Consider the following 21948-nt stretch of genomic DNA (forward strand, 5'->3'; position numbering starts at 1 on the left):
TCTTATTTTAGAAAAAATATAAAAACTACTACTGTGATTGAAGGCTAACTAGCAATTTATTCATGATCCTTAGGTTGACCTTAAAGTATATGTATAAAGTTTCACTTCACCACTTTGCTTAGCAAAGAAATGTAAATGGAAAGCCTGAGGTACCATTGTAGATAAGGCAACTCAAATTTTCCTGAGGTAAAGCCACTTGCATAGTTAGTCGTAATGAGGACAAGACATTGAAACAAGTCTTCTGGGACTCTTGCTTCTGGAGATTTCTGTCACTGCTGCAAACCATCTGATAAATGCAAACATTCCTCTCTTGTAAAGCATGGAACTAAAACACATGGAAAGATACACAAAATTAATATAAATATAGTTTTAAAGACACGTATGTCCTTTTCACATCAGCAAAGTACAATAGAATAGTATTAAAAGATCAAGCATACAAAAAAATAAAATCAGCATGACACTGAAATAAGCACTAGAATATGGAGATTTCTGTACCACAGTTCCTACTGTGTCACAGGATGCAAATAGACTGAACGCACTAGAGCTGCTAAAAAGAGGCAAAGGTAGAAAAGATAAATGAGGCATTAAATTGATATTCAAAGAATATGATTAATTCTTGACTTCTCTTAGATGTCCTCTGTAAATTAAGGCAAGCTTTCTCTGCACTCTATTTCTCTATCCGTATCACATTAATTCTCGCTCTAATTCATTACCTTCCTCTTGTATAGATGCATTGCTCTTTCACTTCCTTGTAACACCTAACCTAATCTGATCTCAGTCTTGTCTAGAGTACAGTATCATCTGAACAAACCAACACATGAGGAGGGGTTGTGGAGTCTCCTTCCTTGAAGGTCTCCAACACCCGCCTGGACATGTTCCTATGTAACTTGATCTAGGTGAACCTGCTTCTGCAGGGGGTTGGACTAGATGATCTCTAAAGGTCCCTTCCAACCCCTACCATTCTATGATTCTATGACAAAATGAGCTAAGAGGGACACAGACAGTAAATACCTGTCAACCTTTCAGAAGACTACTAACCTGGTAATATTTGAAATTATATTCTTTTTTGCAGTTAATTCACTGAATATGGAATTTTTTAAGCCTTGGAACTCCATTTCTATGTGTTCCTTAGAGTTACATTAAAAAATAAAAGCTAGCCACAGAAACCTGGCAAAAATATTTGCATATAAATTCTTCAGATGTAATCACTTGACATGTTATCATTATGTACTTCCAATCATAGAGATCATTGTCAAACTAGATAATGAAAATTTAGGGATATCTCAGTGTCTAAAAGCCAAGCTACAGAGCAGGTATTTTAGTATAGATGTGTGATAATATGTGACTAGGACTGATTCAAGGTCTAGGCAGACATATAGAAAACAGGAGAAATCACCTCTGGAACTTCAGATTTATTTACAAAGCATTTAAAAAGGAAAAAAAAATATAACAAAATATATAATGGACAAACATAATCTTTGATCTCCCCAGGAAGCTGAACTATGTTTGAAAAACAAACAAAATATGAACCATATCTTTTCTATCATGACTTCTATCTGCTTCTAGCTTTTAAGCAAACACCTATTTACAATCTAACTCTGACTAGAAGAATATTAATTTTATTTGCTCAATACATAACAAAATGCATACAAAAGTAACATGTTTTTAGCATTTCCCCTATACCGACTGAAACACTCTCTTCTGTGGATAACAAATGACAAATTGCAAGTCCCCATCTCAATAAACACAAAAGGATGCCAACATACTCTTGATGTCACTCAGCTTCCCAGAGTATCCCAGAGCTTGGAGCACTTACAAAACTATCCAGCATTCTGTCTCTTTCGTTTGTAGTGAGCAAGTAAACTATTGATAGTAACGCAATGCTACTTTTTTACTATATCATGAGGGTTTTTTACATGTAGTATTTTTTCCTGTTTCTGATACAAATTACAGTACAACATTTTAATTCTCTTGCACTCTGTCTAGTTCTTAGATCACACTGTACAGAAATTTCTACAATTGCAGGACAATTACCAAATTTTGGCTGTATCTTGATTCTGACAGTGGTTACAAGCAACTATTTCAGAGCAAATGCTGTCTACTGCTACAGACAGTTAACAGAATAACCCATTCTGAGAAAACAGCCTTTTTAACATGAAGTTGATAGTGGTTGGCTTAAGTAAGCATCAGCATTACATTCTTTTAAAAACTAACACCAACTCTCGATGTTCACATCATACATATGACTGTTAAATCTAAATACAATCTACAAACAAATTATTAAAGATTAGTTCATATTAATTTTTAAGGACATACGAACAGATAAAGTAGGCTACTTATTTCAAATCTGTGAAAGTCACTTTTTGTGAAACACACAAAAAAGCCCCAAAAAACTCAACCTACCGTAAGTGCTGCACTTTTGTCTCTGAAACCGTTTGGAAAAAAGGTGGATTTAAATCGATGCACATCATCTCTGATATCATCAAGGTTTACAGAAATGAACTGCTGAAGATATCTTCCATAGCACTGTAGAAGTGCCAACTTATATTCCTGAGGAACAAATAATACATTCTTTTTATAGTCTGTACATTACATTTCTATAGTCTGTATGTTACACATCTATTTCTATAAAACATATGGGAGGTTTATTATCTTTATATAACAAGTACCAATGTGAAAGAGAAGCTAGAAATAAACACCAAAGTTTCATACAAACACTCATCAGTGTAATTTCTAATGTGAATACTCAGCAAATGAAATGCTGAAGTACCTAAAAGAAAAACTTGTGGTTTGGGAGTTTCTGTTTATTTTAATCAAGTGACATATCAGAGAACAATTGTAAAGTATGATCCTGGACTAATGTAATAAACTCAAAGTGTTCCTGGAATGTTCTGCAACTTCGCAAGAGCAACGATAATAATATTACACTTCTGAGAAAAGTACTTCATAATGTACACCTTTATATACAATATACAAACACCATCGTTTCTCTCTGTTTCTCTGATGTCAAAGACATTTTTTATAAAAGCAAAGGAAGGGAAGAGGAAGAATAAGATGCACTAAAAAAGAATGAAACAAGTGACAACCAGAATGTACTTATGGCCAGGAAGTCAGCATTAATAGATCACAAATGGCCACTGGGTCTCTAAGAACTGTTAACAAACAGGATGTTGAGCTTTATGTCTCATTCAAAATAGAGCACCCCAGCAGCACATTGAACCACTCTAGCATCATGCAGAGGCTATGGTTCAGTTCTGACTCAGACATGGAAGTGCCATTTGCTGAATCACCTCTACCACTTCCTGCAGCAAAGATTATTTAGAGGCTTTTCTACCAAATTCACCAGTTCTAGCACACAAACACACCCCTAACTCACCAGTCATGATAAATTCTGGGGGGAGGGAAAGTAACTAATTTTTAGTCATAAATGTTTAATCATGGAAAAATCAAAGTATTTCCTTGTACTCACTTTTTTCAATTCCTACCACCATAGCAAGACTTACTCTCAATTTTAAACACCTGAGGAGTCTAACTCACATGACCCTTACTGTTCCCTGCTGTGTAAATGCAGCAGCCATATACAAAAACTTTTACTTTCCGTGGATAGCTATGAGTAGGCAATCAGTTGTATAATCTAATACATAGATTCGGGCTGTGATAACTTTCAGAATCTGATGTCATGGATCAGAATACCATTAGATTAGTTACTGATACACAATACAAAGGTAATTTCTCTCACAAACAGTTTAAAATACATGTATGTAACCAGAGAAAACAGGCAGATACAGGTAAAGAGGGAGAGGAAAAAAATGAGTCAGTACTGATTGGTCTGATGACTGATGGGCTAACTAATTTCCAGATATAGGACATGATGAATTCAGGTGTGTCCTAAAAGATACATAGCAGATGTATAACAGGAAGGATTCTGAAGTGAGAAGGATTTTAAAAAATAGCAGGAGGAGAAAGTTAAGTTAGTGCTTATCCACTGACTACTCATATTGAGTAATTCATTTTTAAAGACTATGCATCATTAACTATTTTATAACTTAAAGGCAGATTAAAATTTAAAATAATTACCAGTAATTTTCAACTAAGAGTAAAGAGGGGTACTCATGAAATAGGCTCTACCCCATCTTTGACTGAGCTAGGTGTTACACCAGATTCATCATTACAGTAATACATTAAAATTTGTAACTAACATCCATCTCATGCTTTGTTTCTGGGGTTTTTTTTCCAAGAAAAAATTGGAAAGAATGAAAACTAAGTTTGTAAAGTCAAAGACAAGCACTTAAAAATAGGAGTTCCAAAGACACATCAATTCAGAGCTTTAGGCTGGCCAGAATAACAACTTTTTCAAAGACATTAATAACTTTGCCTGTACTGTAGAAAACTACTTTACACTACAGGACTGAAGCTGCAAGTACAAGTCTTTACTCGGAATTCTCTTTTTTTTTTTTTTTGCAATCTAGGACCAGGTCATTAAGCACCTTCAACATAAAAAACAAATTACTACATTTGAGTAGAGCCATGGGAAGCCAGTGTACAGTACAGAGACCAGAGTCTGATGTGATTGAAATAACCTTACTAAGTATGATGTGAGAGCAGCAGTTCCTGAGCACCAAAAGCTTTATGTAATATTCCAACTAATTCCTAGGGCTCAAAAGCTATGAAAACATGAGGAAAACATGAACATGAAGAAAACATGAATGGAATTGCCTAGGCAGTGAAGGACTACTACAAATGCAGTTGCTCAAATTCCCTTAAGAATTCTATACCTCCAATTATAATGGCTGCACAGTTACAGACTCTTCTATATGCCTTCTTCAACCTACCAGTGAGTGCTGAGCGTTGCTGAAGGTCAGTTTCAGCTTGTTCTTTATCGGGAGGCAGGCCACTTTTGCAAGATTTTTTAGGGTAGGTGCAGTGAAGGATATAGAAGACATCACAACATGTGTGATGCTCATACCTTTGAGGAAAAGCTCACCTAGTAGCCACATATATATGCTTTCCATAAATAGCATAAATAGTATTTATCCCTGGTGGATTATATAAGCAAGGAACATAATAATGGAAGAACAGTTTCACTGGCTGTGTTCCTCCAAAAGATGGCCCCCAAACTACTTTTATAAATTTCCAGTTACGCTCTCTTCTTCTCTAGGGGAAAGGAGGGAATCTAACAGTGTCACGGTGACATACTTTATATATTTTCCTTTAAGCAAGGACAAGGAGATTAGTATCTTGAGACACAAGCTCTGGCAGTTAGAAGAAGGGGTTAATGCTGTGGCTCTAGTAATACTGTTTATGTTGGGATGACCCTGAATCAATGTCCTTATTGTGTGAACCTAACCATTCTGTATCCTTGAAGAGGGACTAGACACTGATAAGGAGAGAATCTCCTGACTCAGAAGGCCCAAAGGCTGGATGGTTGCCAAATTAGCATGAAATCAGGAAAAATCTGCAGTAACTAAACAGCATACTCAATTACATGCCAGGCAAAGGACTGCAAACCAACAACTACATAGAATACCAATGCATATGTATTGGGATATAGAACATGCTAATGTTTTCTGTATAAAAACAGCACAGGAGGTACTGTTGGGGTATGCCAGCTTTGTGGATTAACACCTAGCACCCATATCTGTGCAAATGCACAATAAAATACCTCTGCTCTGTGTGTGTATATTGGTGTCTCAAACACTGGGTAAACAACCCCACTTTTGGGATCACAATATGCTGCAGAGAATGAAAAAGAGTGAATATGGGTGACAATTAGCATTTAGATGCTTTCCTAATGAAAAAGTCAATAGACTGTTCTTAAAAATTCTTTTCAGTTTAAGCACAATGTCAGTTATCTGTTTTAATTTCCAGAGTGAGGGAAATTAAAATGTAATACTCCCATTCTGGAAAAAAAAAAATACAAACTCGGTTTAACCTATTTTTTACTCCCATTATGTTCAATACAGAAACCTTTCCAAAAGCATGGAAGAATTCTATTAATAAATTGCAGACTTTCATTAACTTCTGTGCTAGAAATATAATTTTTCTATTACAATCAACATTTTAGAAGACTAATATAAAAAAATCTGTGTCTGAAATATGGCTGAAAGGCTGCAGGAAATAGTTAAAATGTATACTTGACTGTCTCATGACACAGACAAATTAAATAGAGTTTTAATATAGGAAATTACTATTGATCAAATAGATATCTTCTAATATGTTCACGGCCAAAAGTAGAAAAGTCCACTGACAGATCATTTCAAATACAAAATCACACTAAGCTGATGACATCTATTTAAGACCTGTCCCTTACTCTAAATCATACTTATTCTCTACAAAGTTAAAGCATACTCCCTCAAGTAACTTTACAAATACTTCAACTTTATAATAAATTAACATATAATTCTGTAATACTTCAATGTTTCTGCTTCATAATGTTGCAGATACAAAACTATTTTAGTCAACAACCTAGCACCATAGTAACTAGACAAGCATTTATAATCACTTAATGATTGAGCAAGTATTTGTTTAAATTGCTAAAGTACATACCATGTATAAGGGCCTGGCAAGACAAGACAAGTTCAATTTTTTTTTTTATGCCAAGTAAATAGATCAATATCTTCTCATTAGCATAATTAAAGCATTTAACCAATCACTACACTATTGAGAAATTTGATAATAGTTAGGAACAAATCAAGGTAAAGGGCAAATTAAAAGATGGACATTTTATGCATGCTTTTGTTGGCAAATATAGTTCATTATGTGAAATGTATAAAAACCTTAAATATTGTATCTAATGTTGGAGCATGATTAAAGGAGGTATCCTCCATGTTCCCCCGTGCCCCAAAATAAAGAAGTGCCTGCTTATCTGCATCTCTGTGTAGATAAGTTCTTTTACGATTGCAGATCTATCAACAATAACTCTCATGAGCACTCACTATTCTTCAATCCTAAAAAGAATGACTTGCAACTAGCTTTTAGTTGCACATCTTTGAGCTGCTTCTGAGTGGTATTTAGTAATTACCCTTGAAAGCCTCAGATTTTATGACATGATCTTCTGCCACAAATATCACTGAGGCACTAAGTGGCACATCTTTGAGGGCTTTTTTACCAGCAGACACGAAGGACAAATATTATATAAGAATATAACATAAACCCAGCTTTATTGAGTCAGACCAGTAGTTACCAGCCCAGTATCTCATCTCCAACAGTAGCCAGTGACAGGTTACTAGGTAAAAGTATAAAAATTGATTTATCACATAGCAAAACATTCCCCAAATACTCTCAAAGTCTTCCACAATCTAACTCTTGAATCATTTTAATCTGTGATTTAGCTTTTTTGAGGAGACTAGACACACACACAGACTTCAAGATGCAGGAGTATCACTGATACATATAGTTGTGTAATGTGTAATTGCACTCTGGTTTTTGTTCTCTGTTCCCCTCCTGACAATTCTTTACATTCACATTCGTTTAATCGAACATTGAGTTGACATCTCAGTGTTAACAAAGCACGACTGTTTTATCTTTGTCAATTTGTACTTAAGCAGCATCTACAAGCACAGTCGGATATTGCACTCTATCAAACCATCCAACAAATATTAAATAAAGATTTTGGGGTGTTTAAAAAGGCAATGAGTGCATAGAAAGTACAGATCTAGAAAACATATTAAAAAATTAGGGCAAATTTAGAATAACAAGCAAGAGATACAAACCAGCAACTCTCACTGGAATTATTTTTTGAAAGTTTTTGTTAATTTATAGATTACAGTAAAATCTTATTTAAAAAATAAAGTAGCACAGAAACATAATAAAAGAAAGACTGAGATTGAGCCTTTTTTTTTTTCCTACAACTTACTTTGATCTGAGTGAGGGAATCACCAACTTTGACAAGTTTTTCATTATAATACCACTCTGGCAGTCGAGACTTATATTTGATCCAAATATTAAACAAAGTGTTTGCTCTAAAAAAAAATGGGAAAAAAAGTTTCAGATTAAACTGGCAATAGATCTGTCATAAGAAGTAAACAAATCAGGAAAACTTTAAATTGTGAAATTCTAAATTTCTTCTAGATTTATTTGAAACTATAAATATTTCAAAGCAAGTGATCATTAATGTTGGATTTAATAGGCAGCCAAGGACATTTCTGGTTTCATTTCTGTCACCAGTTTTTATCAAACATTTAAAATAGGGTTCATTTTCTCCTATGGAAATTGTTATTAAAATGTCTTAATATTAATCCCCTTGCATTGTTCAAACATGGTCACAAGTGGAAAATCTGTCCCATCTTTCAGCTAGTATTTGAGAGGCTCTGTTTGTAGAAACAATTTGATATTTTAAAGAAACTCAGTAACTAACAGCTCACAGCAACTATTGGACTCAAAACTAAAATGCTAAGAGCAGGAAAAGATCCCAAAATAACAATGCATGGGATTGTGGCAGCAAGTCACAACTGTTAGCCATAGAATAAACCATAGAGCTATAGATTATATAGAACTATTAGAGCTTATGGTATATAAAGCTATACCATGAATCATGAAACAAGAAAGTAGCTATAAAGTTTCTAGCATGAATGGCACATGGCATGAAACGTTCAGAAATTTGAAATCATAAAGCTTAGGACTCAGAAAGAAGCAAATGACACATTTGCTAAAATAGAGAGGATTTTATAGCAATACCTGCAATGCTCTCCTTTTGCCTCTATCTATTATTCCAGCCACTGCTGTCATCAAGCATGACTTTGTGCAACGAATTACTTATTTTGCTTATTTTATTTTACAGTCCCAAGTGACTGCTGTTTGATGGGCTACTGCCCTCAGGTGTACAACTTTCCAACCCTAAACTTCTTTAAGAAAGCTGTATACAAACTGGGGGAGGGGGACAGGGGCGGGGAATTATCATAGAATGACAAAAAGCACAGGAATTTTTCAGAAAGGAATCCCATTATCAAATTATTAACAGTGTTGACAGTGCCAGGCATTTCTCACATTTATTCTCTTAACAAATCACTTGTACAGAAACCTCAGCAAAACTGCCTTGTGAAACCACAACAGCTAAATTATTCATAGGTAGCAATATATGAGGAAGGAAAATAACTTGAAAGAAAGGAATTAACGTTTGAAAATCACTTTTAACTGAATTCTCACATGTAAACCTTACGCATACTGGTGTGAAGAGGCTGGAAATTTTCAAAGGCTCAACACAGTGATGGCAAACTAGAATATAAAACATTTTCTTAAACTGTTTCCCGACATTCAGGCACTTGGAATCCATTCTCACAGTCTCCCGGACAGCTCTTCCTTTCAGCTTATAAGATTCCTCCCCAAAAAGTAAGTGACATCATTTTTTGCACACAGAAAGCTGTAAGCCATCTTCACATTTTAAGGTGAAACAGATGGCTATATGAGAAACCTGTCAAAATGATTTTTATATCAAAGAACTACAACAAGTATAATCCTTTTTTCTAAAAGTATCATCTCAGTACAATTCTCAATTCTTGAACGTAAGCAGCAAAGAAATAAGTAGGACATTCTAGAGGTGTATCCTAAATGAAAAATGCAGTAACAGCACAAACTAGGCCAAAATCAACAATCTCAATAAAACATTCATAGGCATTATACTTTTAAAGGAAATCATATCCCTGTTTAATGAAAAATATCTTTCAAATGGGTAATGAGCCCCTCCTGCTCTATCCATAAGCAATTAACAACCTGGGTAGCTACTGACTTCTTATACTGACAGAAGTATCACACTCCAGTTAGTAGGGATAAATCTACAAAGAGGTTACAAAATGAAGGAATCTGTCAGGCATTTGAACAGAGCTTCCTTGGACTATCAAAGGAAGAGGCTTATGAAAAGAAGTCCAGAGTCCAAGGGGTTTGATGGATACTATGGGAGGCAGGGGTGGGTGGAAAGAAGGGGAAAAAAATGGTAATTATCAGCTTGTAACTGATAGTAAGAATGAGTGTTGATAAAGCTCTGGAACGTGATACTAATAAACATCTTTAAGACTGATCACCTGGAAAGTCCTTGGTGAAGGTCATCTTTATTTTTTGGTTTGAATACTCATTTTAGCACATGAGATTCTTAGATGTAATAAATGAGTAACAAATCTGTAATAAACTAGTTTAGTAAAGTAGTGAGAAATCTGACTAGACTTTCAACTTCAATGGGAAGATTAAGGTAAATTATCTGCTACAATGCTATGACTGACTACAAGTGAGTTCATGGCGCAGGAATGTGTCTTCAACACAGACAAAGGAGAATGAGACATTTCTCAAACAGCTCATCAGCCTTTCCTTTAAACAGGCTGTAGGATACCAGAACAACAAGTTAAGCAAGTGAATTCTTTAAAATAAAAATACTGGGCTGTTGGAGCTCAGAGGTTTCTTTATTTCCAACCACTCCATGAATAATTAAAAAAAAAAAAATCTCTATAGTCAATCCATCAAAGGATATGTGCAAAGGGCAAGGCCCACATGGCTATACTTCTGGGCCAAAACTCTTTACTTGTAAAGGATTCTCTTATTCTGATCAAAAGAGGTTTTATTTTTAAAAGGGTGGCCAAGCCACACAACTGGAGATAAAACCAACAGGTCAAGTTTATCCTTTGATGGTCATGTAGCCAAGAGAAATAGGGCAAACTTTTTGTTTAGTTGAGGGAATTTGATTGCTACTTCTGACTGAAAAGATTAATGATTCCAGTATAGGGCAGGTCCTCGGTAATTTTTGTTTCTTACATTAGTGCACTTTAAGTGCCTAAATTATGGCCTTACTGTTGACTTATCAACACCAAAGGCTGACAGCATCAGAGGAACAAAGCTGACAATTTTATTTCTCTAAACTGAACATACTTGCCATGTGGAAGGTGGTTTTCTTGCTCCTTGAATAACAAGAACACTTTGATCTCAACCCAGGAAAAGTAGCTTGACAAAGGACACAGCAAGAAGTCTTTAGAGCATTTAGAAAAGCATCTGTAATAGCCATTACCTTCAGAAATTCAAAGGAATGACTAACAACTACACTGAGGCTGGTTCTGCAAGCAGCATACACTTCAATTTTGAGTTATCAAATAATGAGAGGCAAGACAGAAACAACTCTGAAATTTCACAATCACAAATAAATACTCATGACTTTGCTAGCTGCCTGAACATATGCTAATAATTAGAATTCCAGTCATCTACCTCTCTACTGCCCCTGTAAAAATGAAGAATGCCAGATGATATAGAGCTACTGGCAGCTTCATGTTACACAACAGTCTCAACGCCCTGGAATTTTGGTATGGATCATCACTACCAGTGATTGTTGGGATCAAGACCTAGGTAGTGTTAATTCTCATCTCCATGTTGAATGTGGTAGAATTCCTTGGATGAGAAAATGCTCTCATGTCAACTGAGTTATGTGCAAATATGGGCAACATCTACAAAATAACACTTTGAATAAGACAGAGCCTATTCAGGCCAAGATACTCCAGAGGGTAAAGTAAGGCTTGGAGACACTGTTCACAAAACCTGGTAACTTGGCATGACATTGCAAACAGATTAGATTCAGCATGCCCAACTTCCAACCATAAGACAGAATGAGTGTGTAGAAGATCCAATGAATGTGCTCATTAACAGCAATTCTGGTGGTGTTTAAAGAAGCTGAGTGGCATTGCTTCTTCTAAGGGGCCTTAAGGGCATAACATTCAAAGTAAGAATACAGATCAGCTAAAGCAAAAAAAAAAAAAAGAAAAAAGGTCTGAAGCTAGAGAAAGGCTTAAAAACAGCAAAGCACTGAAATCAGCTGCTGAAGCAATATAAAAAACCTAATATGCTGAGATTCAAAGCACTGGAGGCAAAAACCCTGGAGACTGATACCTGCATGATAGATCTAGGTCTAGACTTGACAATGAATATGCCACATAAACCAATTAAAACTCCAAATAGCTTAGAAAAAGAAGGATCTCCAGTGCACATAAATGGCAAACTGCAGAATCTGAGTACCTGGTGAAAATGCATACAGCTTCTTTAAAGAAGGGTAATTTGTGAACTACATCTAGGAAAGTAGTAAGTGAAAGCAGAAACTGCAGTGAGTAGAAACTGCAAATAAGTGATAAGCCTGTAACCTGCATCCTGTAACCTAATGGCTGTGGTGGTTTTGATTGAAGTTTTGATAACATTCAAAACTTTCATTGTTTATAACATAAATAATGTTATTAAAAAATAGAACACTGCTCAGATAATGATGACAGAAAATCAACCATCTACCTTAAAGGTAGATTTGAACTTTTATCTCATAATGTACCTAAATGCAGTAGGGAGAGCTACATGAGATATGCACAGCCTATAAAAGACATATGCATGCACTATGAATCATACACTGATTCCAGTTGCTCTGTGTTAACTGCATTACAAAATCTAGATTTATGCATACCCACAGACATGCATGTATGTGAGCAAACAAATATGCACAATTATACTTGCCATATGCTCTGCCTGCATCTATGTGTATAAAAATATACCAACGTAGACACAGACATATGCACAAAAAGAGCTGTGTGGTGTTATCCTCATGTAGCCCTACTGCGAGCGCATCTTTTAAAGGCACGTAACGTGCCCACAAGCCTTCACCCTCGCACAGAGTAGCACATGCTGGTGGGGCTGCCAGTTGCTCCAGCACTGTGAAGGGATTTTCCTATCAGAAAGCTCAGGCAGCTCTGATAACAGCCAACAGTGGTACTGCCAACTTCCACAACGCCTTGTGCTTCCCCCCGTAAAGCACTGTCTTCTAGGAAGTTCTGAAAAGGGAAGTGTTCGGATTTTAGAGGGGTTTTAATAGAAAAAAAGGAAAAGAAAAAGAAAAAGAAAAAGAAAAAGAAAAAGAAAAAGAAAAAGAAAAAGAAAAAGAAAAAGAAAAAGAAAAAGAAAAAGAAAAAGAAAAAGAAAAAGAACAAAAGGAAAGTGGATTGTCCGTGTTCTAGCACCCTGCTGGAGAACCTCAGGTGAACGACGTCCTGGGTGGCTCCCAGAGTGGGAAGGAAGAGGCTACCCGGGCTGTGGGATGCGGCATGAGGAGGGAGGCGGGAAGGAGGGAGGCGGGAAGGAGGGAAGGGGCGAGGAGGGCGCAGCGGAGGTGCCCGGGGGGCATGGATGGGCAGGCCCCGAACTGCGGGGAGGCGGCGCGGAAAGCCCCCGTGGGGCGGCCGAGGGAAGGGGCTGAAAAAGGAGGAGAGCAAAGAAAGAGGGGCGATATTGAGGAAGGGGGTTTTGAAGCGGAGACAGATCGGAATGGCAAGTGGCTCCCGGAGAGGGTGGCGGCGGCGCAGCCCTACCCGCGGCGGTGCAGGTCGTGCTGCTGTGGCTTGGCCTCCCCTGCGCCTCCCAGCCGCCGCAGGAAGCCCAGGACGTCCCGCAGCTCGGCCTCGAAGCTGTCCACCACTGGGTTGCCCGGCGCCACCGCCCCGAAGTAAGAGGCGGGTGGGGGCTGCGGGACCGAGGCGGGGAGCGACAACCCGGCGGACTCCGCCATGCTCCATCCAGCTCGGCCGCGGCTGGAACACGCCGGCGTCGCCAGGCAACAGCCTCAGGCAATGGCTTCAGGCAACGGTCCCAGGCAACGGCCCCACGGGGCGCGCAGGGGCGGCCGGAGGCCGTGACGGCCTCTGGGGCCGAGTTGCAGCTCTGGCAGCCCCTCATGGAACCCCCTGCCCCATGGCGGCCGGCGGAGGGGAAAAAGCTGCCTTCACTGCGCGGGTTGTAGCCTCCGGGGGCGAGTGAGGGGTCTCCCAGAGCCGGAGGGTTATGAGCAATGAGCCCTTGCAAACTCTCTCCAGCGGGTGAAAGAGCCCTTTTCTGAGGCTACGGACTGCTAGGGGGCTATGGGAGATGCTTCACGGGTACTGGGAGCCGTGGCACAGATTAGGGCCTTTGCTAGCAAAAGGCATTGCATTATCGAGGCCGTTTTCCGTATTAAGGCTGCTGGAGGCATTGTGGACAAGGCTAGGAGGTACCTTATGGGATGGTTTTTCAATAACATTTCACCATGGGGATGCTGGTTTGAATTTAGGGATTGTATCAGTGAGCCCGCCTAGTACACAACTACAGATAAAAGAAGAAAATATGCTAACCCTTTAAACTGGTATAGATGTCTATTTAAAAAAAATCCCAAAAGCAAACAAAAACCCCCACAGCTGGCAAACTAGGAAACAAACAGGCTGAGTATACCAATGTCATAAGAGGCAGCCATAGCTGCATATGTCTTTTCAAGTTCTTTATAGGCATTATGGTAAAGGGATTTGGAAGGGATGTGAAGGAAACTGACTATGTTGCCATGTTGATCGTCATGATGACATAAGGAACACTTGCAAGTGAAAGCAAGTGAAAGTATGGTGAGTGAGCAATGAATCTCAGCAATGAATCAGCAGGCAGGGCCAGTTGGAGGCAGTTTCTTGACACTGAATGGAAAAGGATCAGTAAGGAGGAGTAAAGAAGTACCTGAAAAGTGCATCCAAGTAATTCATATATGATAGTAAAGGAACTAGCCTTTGAACGACCAGAGAGATGCAGCATCAGCATGCTGAATGATGGGAACCAGAAAATACTGTTAGCCAAGCCAGAGAAATTATGTGGGAATCATTTAGATATTATGGGGAATATAAAAAAAAATCATTTATTACTAATGTGTCTGACTGATTTTACACACCGATTTTTACTGTACCAGATGGGAGTTGCATGTATCCATCTCCTCACAGGCATCCTGTAACTACAGGAAGGTGTTTACACAAACCATTACAGGCTATTCCTATACGTGGAGATTATTCCAGCGACAATAGCAATTCATTTATTTTGGAGCAAATGGCTGAGTGCAAGAGGGAGTGAGTTCCTCAGATTTCTGTGGAGGCAGTGGAAAACGAAGCCTGCAATGCAACAACATAGCGCAAAGATGCTTATGCTGGGATTTAGAAATCACTGGGTATGGAGACAAATCTTACAAGACAACTGAAATACGAGAACTTGGCTAGGAGAGCAATTACTGCTACGTTTAAAGATTTTGCTTGTGGTTTGCCCTGCTAACCAAAGAGCTTCCTGTGATGGATTCCAGATGACTAATAAACATTGACCTCTTGTGAAAGACGCCTTGTGCCACTGAGTGCCTCTGGTGGCATCAGTTTCAAGCCCCGGTGAAGATCTGAGATAGTTTGTCTCACTAGATGGTGCTGCATCCCAAAGGGCTGATATTCACGTTGATGGGGACGCAGAGAACTGCCCTTAACAAAGCATCAGTGCTTAGAAACTTTAAAGTGAACTTGAGAGACTGGAAATGAAACTGCTGAGTAAAACTTTGTCTATCTCTAATATTCGGATAGTAGATAGTGGATTGAATGTAAAATTAGCAGTTCGAAGTAGTAGCCATAGAAACAAACTTAAGTCAAAACAATAAGAGTATAGATATTTTGGAAAGAGGAAGGAGGCAGAATTATTTAAAGATAAGTTTTAATGACAGGGAGGATAACCAGGCTGTAGCTGATCAGCCAGCTCAGGAAGAGTGATGAGTCTCAAATTCACAGGTCAGAGCTCGACAAGGTCCAAGTATGCACCCCCTGTTAGGTTGAGGTTTAGTATAAGGAAGGCAGTTCTGGCCCTCTCAGCACCCAAGGTGGAAAGCCATGGAGAACCATAGCACAGAACTACACTGCAGCAAGCATTATGGCATGTATGTTACTTCAGTTTTGGATGCTGACAATACCGATTCCTGTTTTACTGTTCTGGAGAAGACTCAATTTTACACTTCAGATAGTTTTCATCTAGCATTTAATGGATCCGAAAGTCAAGAAGCCATATCGCTAAATGAAAAGAACTTTTTTGACTTCATAAAGATTACAGATTCTTCAGAAGCCTTCAACATGCATATTCTGATGTTTATAGAGAAAAACCTGTGGGAACTGGGGTTATTTAGTCTAGAGAAGACTGAGGGGGAATCTCATTAATATTTACAAATATCTAAATAGTTGATGTCAGGAGGTTGGGGCATCCACCTGGACACATTCCTGTGTGACTTGACCTAGGTTGACCTGCTTCTGCAGCGGGGTTGGACTAAATGATCTCTAAAGTTTCCTTCCAAACCCTATCATTCTATGGTTCTATGATTCTATAAAGTTGTAACCATGATAGGAGAATTTCCTCAAAAAAATGTAGTATACATATCAATACCTGTATGACTTGGAAAATTTATAGTGATTCTTTTAATTATATATGTCCCTACATCCTAAAAAAAATGTGATTTGTTGATTGGAAGAGGAGAGAGGTCATAGCAACCTGTGATTTAATACCACAGATAGGAAGAAGCTGCTTCAGAAATAGAAGGATCCACAAAGAATTAACTTAGTAAAATCCCATATAGGAAGTGTCACCTCTGATAGCAGTAGGGCCAAGTGTATGCCAGAGTCCAAAGAGGAAGAACTTTGCTGCCAACTCATCAAGCTGCCTGCTTACTTCTCATGTGTCAGTTCCACTTGTGTGAACAGTAGTGGTTACTAAGAGCAAACAAAAGGGGGAAAAACTGTATGATCACAGCAGAGCTGGGCAGGAAGAGTGTCCAGTGGTAGCACGGTACAGGGGCTGAGGTAATGTCTGCTGAGCCCCATTTAGTACATCAGTCAAAGTATGCTTCCTATGAATAATTCTGAGATGCATGGTCAGATCCCTTCCTAGGATGCTTGTAGCACATGTACACCTGAATTAAGGTGCCTACAGATTTTTCTGTTTGATACTAATAGACAAGAGACAGTCATAGATGCTGTATATTACCAGACTTCTGCAGGGTTACTTGGCAGTTCCCAGAGGTCAAAGAGCTAAATTTGTGTCATCCCTTCCTTGATGCTTTTAGGAATCAAGAACCCTGTGTTGAGGTGATTCTAGGCTATCATTTTGTATCTTTGGGCTGATGAAGACATTAGACTTGAAAATAACATTTAACATATTTATGTATTAACATATTCAGAACTGAGGGCTGCATTTACCCTGTGTGCAGTACGCCTGTCTGGTCACACATGCCAGTGAGAATCCACAGTTCTTCCTCTTTGAGTGGGAGTACATTGTCAGATTTAAAAACCAGAAGTAACTCTAGAAAAAGATGTGGTTGCAGGTATGTGTCGATTCTTATGGAGAAATTTAGTTTGTCAGTTGGGCAAGGAAAACAAGGTAAAGGAAACAAAATGTCTTCCATGGCAGTACAACATTTGCTATTCACTAGTATAGTGGAATCAGACACAACACAGAAAAGTAGCTCTAAGTTGCCTGGTAAAGGTCCTTAAAAAGCCAGCAGATAGGTAGAAGAGATGAACTAAGTTACTGAATACCAGGAGTAACCTTTATAAACGTGATGTTGTCCGATTGGAGGAGATAAAGGAAGAACTTGTATTAAGCTTACAAGAGGCAAACTGCTAGAATTTGTCTTTCAAATAACAAACTACAGGAAGCACAGCAGTATAGCAAATGAGCAAGCTTATTGTTATCTGTGACACATGCCTGTACCTAAAACTGCTGAGATAGATATGGGAATGCAGGGTAGCTATGAGTGATTATATAGTCATCATTTCCATCCTCCTGCCCTTTGTGTTTTAGGGCTGGCTGGTATTGTTGCTTGTGGCTTACAGATTGTGTCTTTAGACTCTGATGCCATACTTAAATCTGCCTTTACATTCAATTTGTTGCATGCAAACCTAATCTAAGGGCTACCTGCTGCCTTTCAGTGGAAAAGTTAGTAAGGCAATGAGAGATACACTGTCATGGTTTCCTGGTTTTGTATTTTTTGCTGTACCGTGAGGAAGCATGTCCTGAATTAGGGAAGTACATGCCTGATTGCAAAGGTAGGGAAATGTGAAAGCATGGTGGAAATGCCTTCTTCAGGACACAATACAGACAGCTTTTCAAACAAAACAGCAAATCAAGTCCTTTACTGAGATGCTGACACATATTGGTAAAGTGTTCCAGCACTGTTCCTGTCACTGAGCATTATACAAAATTTGTCAAACAATGGAATGGTCTCTGAACTCTGGAACATAACAAAGTAGTTGAAGCTTATGAATCTTTTGACAAGCAATTGAGGGTCTCTTAAGAGAAGCTGAAAGCAAATCTGGGACAGTTTTAATGCAAGTGAATGCTAAGAGAAGGAAACAAAATGGTGTTTGGCTTCCTTTCTGATCTAATGTGTCACTGTAGTGAGAGGAAGGGAAAAGAGTGATCAACACAAGAAAGAACTGCAGTGATTGAGAACTGTGCAACTGTCAGGTTCTTACAGAGCTGCCTTCGAGTTTGGGGTGACGGTTGTCACTGTGTTTTGGTTGTACCACATGAAAGGTTTCAGTGACAAATTCTAGAGATGAAGTGTAAATATTCAGGGTTACAATACAGAAGTAATTTTTTTAAAAATTGTGAGTGTGAGTGCTTACAAAAAGGTTTTCTCAGTTTCTTTTTGTCATTAGTGAATTAGGCAAATAAATGAATTTCAATTGATTTGTGGGAAATGTGTTATGTGGGAGAAACAATGTTGTTCAGTTGAATTATTTTTCCCCAAAGAAAGTGTAAGAATGTGTAATATTTCTGTGAACAATCTGTGAAATTTGACTCACCCACTCAGGCTGTATTGTTATGCATTGAGTGGGTTAACCACCCTTTGGAGAGGGAGATACAGATGTTTTTTTGTATAGCTGCCTGAGTTTGTAAGAGGTTTAAGTTGAAACGCACTAGATTCTGCTTTATGAGCTGAAGTACCTAAGGTAGCAGCTGGACACATATAAGGCCATTAATGAGTTTCCAAAAGATGGAACTATTGCTTCGATTATGTAGTTTGCCTAAGATTCCTGTTAATTTTTTTATTTGATTAAGATATGCTTTATTCCAGTTTTTAAGTACATTTCACTGAAGGAAACATCAATTGATATAGTTTATTTTGGAAAGACTTCCAGGGACCTACAAGAAGATGTACTGATCTTGGTTTACCAGACAGACCGTGGAGGTAAGCTTCTTGTCTCTAACTTAAAGATCTTGTCTCAAATTTCAGGAAGCTGTAGGGGTTTTTCTAATGAAGAATCTATGCCTGAGGCTAGTTTAGAGCTACAGTAAAGAAGCTTTTTGAGAAAACCCTATAAATCTCTTCCAGTCATGAAAAGGTGAAAGTCTGAACATGATTGGTAGTGAGTGAAAGCTACATCTTAGAAACACACTAAAAATGCAGAACACTTAGCTGCATGTATAAAAACCTAGAGAGAGGACTGAGCTAAAGACAACATCTATTGTATTGAACAGAGAGACAGGCAAGATGCTTATATTTTCTGTGGAATATGAGAAAACAAGTAGCAGAAATGGAGCATGGAAATGAATTCTATTTTAGCTGCATTTAGCTTAAGCTGATTGCTAGGCATCTAGTAGTTAGGATTGGATTTTGGAAAAAAAAAGTAGTGACATGTTTTGTTTAAAACCATAATGCACTTTCTTTATTTCATAAAGATTCTCAATACAAACGTTAAATGAAAGGAAGTATAGCCTGTTCCAGGAAATAAATTAGTTTTGAAGACTTTCCCAGATCTCTCTTGAAACCAAATATGACAGTGCATTTGTATTCATATTCTCCTGACGCACAATTGCAGTTATAATTCTGAGTTGCTACAAATGCTGTAGATAAAAATCATCTTGGGGAAATAACACTATTGTTTATAGATATAACCCCTGAGTAGCCAAATGCATCCTTATCATAACGCTTTCTCTGTTGTGCATTTGGTCTGGAAGTACTCACAGGATCAAAATAGACTCTTCTAGGAATTAACCACTGGCAACAAACAAAGTGAAACCTAAAATAACCAGGTGATGACATCTAATATTTTTAGATCAATGCATTTCTGTTCAGGCTATTTCTTATTGCATTACATTATGAATTTTTAAACTTTTTGGCTTCATAATTTGCATTTTCCAATCTTATTAGTTTCTCCCTTACTTACCAGAATGTTTTACTCCAGGGTCAAAGTATGAGATTTGTTCAAGCAGTTCAGTTTTGGGCAATAGTTTCACCTATTGGACTTGGGAGATTTAGCAGCTTGGAAGCCTGTAAATTATGCAGTATGAAAGAGTACTTATTTGTTGGTTACTAAGTCTTGCTTATTCAAGGAAGCATAAAAAAAAAAATCTTTGTCTTCACAAAGTTGTTTGGATATTTTGTATTTTTTAACAATACTTATAAAAAATTATTTTCTGTAATTCTATTTTCTGGGTTACTCTTTCTAGTAATGTACATGATTCTGAGCTTTTGGTACATATTATTATATTATCTTGGTATGTATTTTTTCAAATAATATTATTTCCAGTAATGATTGTGAGTTTTTATCTCAGTACTTTGGAATTTGAGAAAATTAATGTTTAGGAACAAGTAATTGTTTTACATTCCGCATATATGTGGGAAAGTTATTTGTCTAGTTTCTAGACTGGCAGAATATAGGCATGTTGTCTTGATTTCAGTTTAAGCAAAAATTAGAATATTTTCTTTTTACAGCAATTGGTGCTGTTGCCTGATTATATTTTATTAAATAAAAACTCTCCAGAAACAGGAATATATGTTTATCAGTACATCTACAGAAATGTAGTTATTGTGTCACTATAGGGCTGTAGGAAAATCTACAGTATCAAAAAGTATGACAGCACTAAAGAAGAGCAAATGGTTGCCAGAAGGAAGACTAAAATTTTAGAATTGCAACCAGCTGCCAACAGGAATGGGTAGAAGAGGAGGTGGTTCCAGCAGGGATTCTGATTTCTTTTGGTGGTAAACCAATACCACTGATATGTAAATCTGCAGAAATTAAGCTGGAGAGCAGAAGTAGAATCATAGAATATTTTCAATTGGAAAAGCTCTTTAAGATCATAGAGTCAAACCTCCAACCAAGCTCAACACTAAACCATGTCCCTCAGCACATCATCTCTGTGTCTGCTAAATAATCTCCAGGGATAGTGACTCCTACACACCTATATAAAATACCAAAATAATAACAGAATAAAGGTCTCATTATTTGTAATTCAGTGAAGTTTAGCTTGTGTGCCTTAACATACACTTTCATCTAGCATCAAAGTGTAACAAAGAAAAAAATGAATAAAAGAGTATCAGCAAATAATCTGTAATGTATACACTCTGTTGGGAATCCCTGTTTAAGATACAGTGATGTGATTTTTAGAAAGTTATATGAGTAAAGAATCCTTCAGCCATCTTATTAATTTGAGAACTTATACATTTTTCAAGTCTGTTTTAAATATGGTAATTATAAGTTTTTAGAGAAAAAAGGCAATAATTCTTGCATGTTTATCATTCTGTTAAAGTCTTAAACTGTCAAGCTGACAACTCTTACTGTAACAATTTACTAATGAACAAGAGATTTTTACTTCTCATTTTCCAAAGATTGTTCTGAACCTATGCAATTAGCTCTTTACAAATATATCAATAGTACTATCCATTCCTTTAGCATAGCAATTTATATTGCCACTTTATAAAACACAAAAGACAGCTGTATACATTATATATACACCTACATTAATTTCTGGTCAGCATACTAACAGTCTGTTCTTTACATTTTAGATTTTTGTCTAATAATAAAAAGCATGTAGACCTTTGCTAACCAAATGTAGATGAAACTTTGTTAGCAAGTTTTGAAAATTTTTCTAAAATGTTTTCAAGTGAACATGTGGCTCTTCATCTGTTTGGTATGGATATATTAAAATGGCTACTTTTTTACTCAGTGGATCTACTTCGTATATTTTGTCATATCTGTTACATTTAGAGATAAAAGCATGGTATTTGCCTTTATAGAATCGAACAAAGTGAGCTCGATTTTATTCCTTCTTCTGTAGTTTTAGCAATAGAATTGCTTTATAAATTATCCTTAAAGGAGTAAATTGTGTTATGTTGTCCCTGTATAATTCCACTGTAAGACT

General features: G+C 37.5%; 1 protein-coding gene across 1 annotated transcript in view; it reads right to left on the reverse strand.

Moving 5' to 3' along the window:
- The window catches only part of CFAP54 (cilia and flagella associated protein 54), a 114228-nt gene extending 100721 nt beyond the window's left edge, over positions 1-13507 (reverse strand). The window contains 4 exon segments of the mRNA XM_062015995.1: positions 154-325; positions 2404-2550; positions 7856-7961; positions 13311-13507. Of these exon segments, the coding sequence (XP_061871979.1) occupies positions 154-325; positions 2404-2550; positions 7856-7961; positions 13311-13507 (622 nt within the window).
- Positions 13508-21948: the final 8441 nt, after the last annotated feature.

This window comes from Colius striatus, chromosome 1 (genome assembly GCF_028858725.1).
Source record: "Colius striatus isolate bColStr4 chromosome 1, bColStr4.1.hap1, whole genome shotgun sequence".
NCBI lineage: Eukaryota > Metazoa > Chordata > Aves > Coliiformes > Coliidae > Colius > Colius striatus.